Below are 5144 nucleotides of genomic sequence, written 5' to 3'. Positions count from 1 at the left end.
GTAATGGGCCAACATGGGTCTACAAATCAGGGCTAGAACTGCACATGATCTGTATTTTCTCCCCTTCTCCAGGGGAGAAGTTGGTCACACAACCAACTAAGTTAAACCATTCTTTGTTATACCCATGGCAATCATACAGTTGGAGCCGGTTTTCTTTCAAAATCTCCCTGGTGGGCAGCCCGGGGCGGCGGGGGGGGGGGGGGGGGGGGGGGGGCGCTCAGCAGTTTAGCGCCACCTTCGGCCCAGGGCCTGATCCTGGAGACCTGGGATCGAGTCCCGCATCTGGCTCCCTGCATGAAGCCTGCTTCTCCCCCTGCCTGTGTCTCTGCCTCTCTCTGTGTGTCTCATGAATAAACAAATAAAATCTTAAAAAAAAAAAAAAAAAAAAAAAGCTACAACGGGAAGGTTTTTTTTAAAAAAAAAACAAAAACAAAATCTCCCTGGTGCCTCAGCTTCAAGCTGAGAAACATGCTTTCACCAACAGATCCTGGCTTTTCCCTTCTGGCTATTCTCTCAGGAGGGGATCATGTGGGTTTGCCTGGGTTCATGCCATCCAAGCTAGAACTAGTGCCACAAGTTTCTGAAGACCACACTCTAATCAGGATCACTTGATCACTAAGCCACCATAATTAACAGTCAACTTATTATTGGAGCTGTCATTTCAACACATAGGTGGGCGGAACAAAATTCAAATGCCATATCTTAAACAATAGCAATTGAGTTCTGGTGATGAAAGAAGAGAGGAGCATGCTGTTCACACACAGAGGTGATGCTACCAGTCTAGGGTCAATGGAGAATTTTTAAGTTATTTTCTTACTTAAGAACTTGCCTCTGGCTATCCATAGACTCCCTTCTAGCCTTGGTGTCCAAGGCAGGCCAAGTTGGAGGTAAAACTGTGCTGTAATAGGAGAAAACAATAAAAAGACTCTTCCCTCTTCCTGAGCCTATGAAATAGATATTACTATTCAATAGACAAGGTAACTGAGCATCAGAAGCCTTTTCATTGAATAGACAACAAATACTTACTGAGTGCCTCCTGTGCTGTGACTTTGTCCAAGGTGACACAGCTGGCAAGTAGCATGGGGAGCACCCGAATCTAGTCACCTAACTTCAAATCCCTTCCATTCCACAGCTGCCTCATAGGCTGAGGTCACTGTCACCACACAAGACCACAGGATGCCAGGGCCAAAGGGCCATGGTGGGAAGGACCACATGGTCAAGCTCTTGAGCTTGTTCATCTGCACTTTTTTCAGAAGAATAAATATCCAGGAGTAAATCAAAGTAGACACCCACGTCCTATTATTTGTAGCCCTGGCCATGCCAGAAGTGAGTACTGGAGGCTTGTGCCCGCTCTTATGCCAGTTTCAAGACAGGAACACCTCAGTGAATCACACATGAAACACTGGGGGGAGAAACTGTTGGCAAAAAAAGGAACAGGCTCTCTATAAAGTTGAGGGTTCCAAGCAATGGGATTAGAAGCCAAATAGGAGGTCCTACTCTTCACACTAATGACTGAGATCTCCAGTGTGACTCTTTGGGGCCACCTCAAGAGTCACAGACCTAGGTCTTTGCCAGAGGTTTTGGAAACAATGTCTACCATCCACTCTGGCTAGCCATCCCTGCTGCCATATAGTTGCATCAGAGAAGGGGCCAGTTACACACTAGGCTGCTCATTTTGAGTATGCCAAAATCTTCATGAATGGGCCACCCTGTGCCTGTAATCAACAGACAGGTGGGGTGACAGCCATAGGTCACATAACTGAGTCTAAACATGAAGGCGGGCTCAGATCAATAGATGAGTCAGGGCTCAGTGTATAAAACCTTGGGAGCTCCAGTGCTGCTCACAGAAGCCAGCATCTCCTCTCCACACTCAGCCCCTCGTGCTTCAGGTAAGTGTGAGTTCTGGCTCTTGTCTTCCCAGCTAGTCTTCTCCAGCCCTGCTGCAGCTAGGTAGACCAAGAGACAGACCGGCAAGGCCTCTCTCCTCTTTGGAAGCTACAAGACCTCTGCCTTTCCAAGTGCATTCATGTTTAGAGGGAATTCAGGTTGGAAGTTGGGGGGTGGGTGGTAGTGGTGAGCTGCTGCTGTGCAGATGGTGTCTCTAATCTTCTGGCCAGAATGGGAACTCCACAAAGGCAAGAGTATCTCCTGTCTCTCTGGCATCCCAGTAGGAGCAGGCCAGTGATGGGCACAGAGGGACATTCTGCAGACTGCTCCTGTGAGTGGGCAGGATGAACCCTGTGCCACGTGTCAGGAGGAGAGGCTATCTTACTTCCAGGGAGTAAGGGAGAATAGGGAGAGTAATTCAGAGAATGCTGCCAATGGGGGAGATTTGGGGAAGCACAGGAACCCGGTGCTGGGAGAGAAATGGTGTGAGATGCTGGGACACAACTTCCTACTAGCAATGGTCCCTCAACCAAGCCTGGGTGTAAGCAAAGCCTACCTCTTTGGGTCAAAAATGTTGGTCCAAAGGACCACTGGGTCCTTTCCTCTGTGTCCAGACAGGACCAGGGAGAAGCCTTTTCTGGTAATTAGTTCAGGTATCATGGCTAGGCTCAGTGAGCTTCTTTTTTTTTTTTTTTTTCCTTAAAGATTTACTTATTTTAGAGGAGGAGAGGGGGGCAGGGGGGAGGGGGAGAGAGAGAGAGATAAAGAGAGAATCTTAAAGACTCCCTGCTGAATGAGGAGCCTACTGCTGGGCTTAATCTAATGACCCCAAGATCATGAACTGAGCTGAAATCAAGAGTCTGAAGATTAAGTGACTGAGCCACCCAGGAGCCCCTGACCTAAGAGCTTTTGCAGAGAACGGGGAGTGGGGAGCAACAGCTTTCTGACCTTCAGACAAAGCTCCCTCTGTTGTGCCAGGGGTGGGTAACACACACACAGCCCCCTGTAGGTGGAGGTTTGTGCTAACTTCTATTTGCATTGGGAGAATTCTTGTGAGGATTCGAGACCTGAGAGATAACGTGCCCTAACCCTCTCATTCTACAAGAATTGCGTACGGAGGAGGGAGTGAGGGTTATTTGCCCCCAAATCACCTAGCACATGTCCGAGGCAGAGCCAGGAGAAAGAAATGGGCAACACTACCTGGTCTTTTTAAAGCTTAGTAAAGACGTTCTGAGGTGAGCGCAACTCTGCTCTGCAAGCACGAATCCTAGGAGCGCCCCGGAGCGCTCCGCCACGTCTGAACCAGGGCGCCGAGCCGGGCCGGGCCGAGCCGGCCTGGGGGTGCTGCTCCGCGGCTGATGGGCATCCTCGCAAGGCTGGTCCAGGGCTGCTGGGCTGATGCGCATCCTCGCAAGGCTGGTCCAGGGCTGCTCTCTGCTCTCCTTTCAGGGCTCCTTCCCGCGTGAACGAGATGTCTCACCAGAAAAAGCAGCCCACCCCCATGCCCCCGATGGGCTTCGGGAAGACCTCCGGCGGCGGCGGCTCCGGCGGCTGCGGCGGCGGCGGCGGCGGCGGCTCCGGCGGCTGCGGCGGCTCCGGCGGGAGCGTCAAGTACTCCGGCGGCGGCGGCGGCGGCGGTTCTGGCTGCGGAGGCTACTCCGGGGGCGGAGGCTGCTCCGGAGGCTGCGGGGGAGGTTCCGGCGGGAGCGTCAAGTACTCCGGGGGCGGAGGCTGTTCCGGGGGCGGCGGCGGCGGCGGCTCCGGCTGCGGCGGCGGCGGCTCCGGAGGAGGTTCGGGCGGGAGCACCAAGTACTCCGGGGGCGGCGGCGGCGGCGGCGGCGGCTCCGGCTGCGGAGGCTACTCCGGGGGCGGGGGCGGCTCCGGCTGCGGCGGCGGCTCCTCCAGCGGCGGCTCCGGCTGCTACTCGGGCTGCGGCGGCGGCTCCGGGGGCGGCGGCGGCTCCGGCCAGCAGGTCCAGTGCCAGAGCTACGGAGGCGGCTCCGGGGGCGGCTCCGGCTGCGGAGGCTACTCCGGCGGCGGCGGCGGCTCCGGCTGCGGCGGCGGCTCCTCCAGCGGCGGCTCCGGCTGCTACTCCGGGGGCGGCGGCGGCGGCGGCTCCGGCCAGCACGTCCAGTGCCAGAGCTACGGCGGAGGTGGCTCCGGGGGCGGCGGCTCCGGCTGCGGCGGGGGCTCCTCCGGGGGCGGCTCCGGCTGCGGCGGGGGCTCCTCCGGGGGCGGCTCCGGCTACTTCTCGTCGCAACAGACCAGCCAGACCTCGTGCGCGCCCCAGCAGAGCTGCGGCGGCGGCTCCTCCGGGTCCGGGTCCGGGGGCGGCGGGGGCTGCTTCTCCAGTTGCGGCGGCGGCGGCGGGGGCTGCGGCGGCGGCTCCTCCGGGTCCGGGTCCGGGGGCGGCGGGGGCTGCTTCTCCAGCGGCGGGAGCAGCGGTCCCTCCGGGGGTGGCAAGGGCGTCCCCGTGTGCCACCAGACCCAGCAGAAGCAGGCGCCTACCTGGCCAGCCAAGTAAGGCCCGCGGGAAGCCATGGAGAAGAGGGAGCTGGAGGTGTTCTCCGCGGGCGCCAGTGGGCTTAGCGCTCTCATGATATTGCCCTGAGGTCCCCAAATCCTTCAGGTGTCAACACTGGAGCCATTGAGTTCTGGGGCTGCATCTTGTTCTGCATTTTTCCCTCTTTGGTTTCTGTACAACTACCTCCCAACCCGCTACATCCTCAGTCAATAAATTTGCAATTCATGAGAATTTCTGCGTTTCCGGCACCTTTGTAGCGTCTAAGTTCATTCATACTATCTCATTCATCTCTGCTCCATTCACTCATCCACGTGTACATTCATTCAACAAACACATTTATTCTACTGGGGGAAGAAGAGGGGGTGGATAGAAGAGAGTCAGCAGAGGAGTGAGGAATGGCTGGCAACCAATAAACAAGGATTTGGTTTATGGCTTATGATGGTGAGATGATCCTCAAACACAAAAATCCTAGGAAGAGATTTCTATAAACAGCTCCTGGTGGGTTGCATAGCCACTGTGGGTCTTGGCCTTGAGCTCAGTGCTTTTTAAAGACAGGTCTGGGGATCCCTGGGTGGCGCAGCGGTTTAGCGCCTGCCTTTGGCCGAGGGCGCGATCCTAGAGACCCGGGATCGAATCCCACGTCGGGCTCCCGGTGCATGGAGCCTGCTTCTCCCTCTGCCTGTGTCTCTGCCTCTCTCTCTCTCTGTGTATGACTATCATAAATAAATAAAAA

At 56.1% G+C, this 5144-nt stretch overlaps 1 protein-coding gene across 1 annotated transcript; it reads left to right on the top strand.

The window, feature by feature from the left end:
• The first annotated feature begins 2986 nt into the window (after positions 1–2986).
• LORICRIN (loricrin cornified envelope precursor protein) lies at positions 2987–4642 on the top strand. Its single transcript, XM_072766501.1, has 2 exons — positions 2987–3122; positions 3337–4642. The coding sequence occupies exons 1-2, from the start codon at positions 3046–3048 to the stop codon at positions 4409–4411; spliced, it is 1152 nt and encodes a 383-aa protein (XP_072622602.1). The 5' UTR covers positions 2987–3045; the 3' UTR covers positions 4412–4642.
• Positions 4643–5144: the final 502 nt, after the last annotated feature.

This window comes from Vulpes vulpes, chromosome 8, assembly GCF_048418805.1.
Source record: "Vulpes vulpes isolate BD-2025 chromosome 8, VulVul3, whole genome shotgun sequence".
In the NCBI taxonomy this organism is placed as follows: Eukaryota; Metazoa; Chordata; class Mammalia; order Carnivora; family Canidae; genus Vulpes; species Vulpes vulpes.
This window is presented reverse-complemented; position numbering and strand designations above follow the sequence as displayed.

Bases quoted from the DNA above. Each gene is read 5' to 3' on its own strand.
- LORICRIN (XM_072766501.1), top strand. From the start codon at position 3,046: ATGTCCGAGGCAGAGCCAGGAGAAAGAAATGGGCAACACTACCTGGTC. The intron at 3,123-3,336 runs GTGAGCGCAACT...CTCTCCTTTCAG, and splicing joins CTTAGTAAAGACGTTCTGAG to GGCTCCTTCCCGCGTGAACG.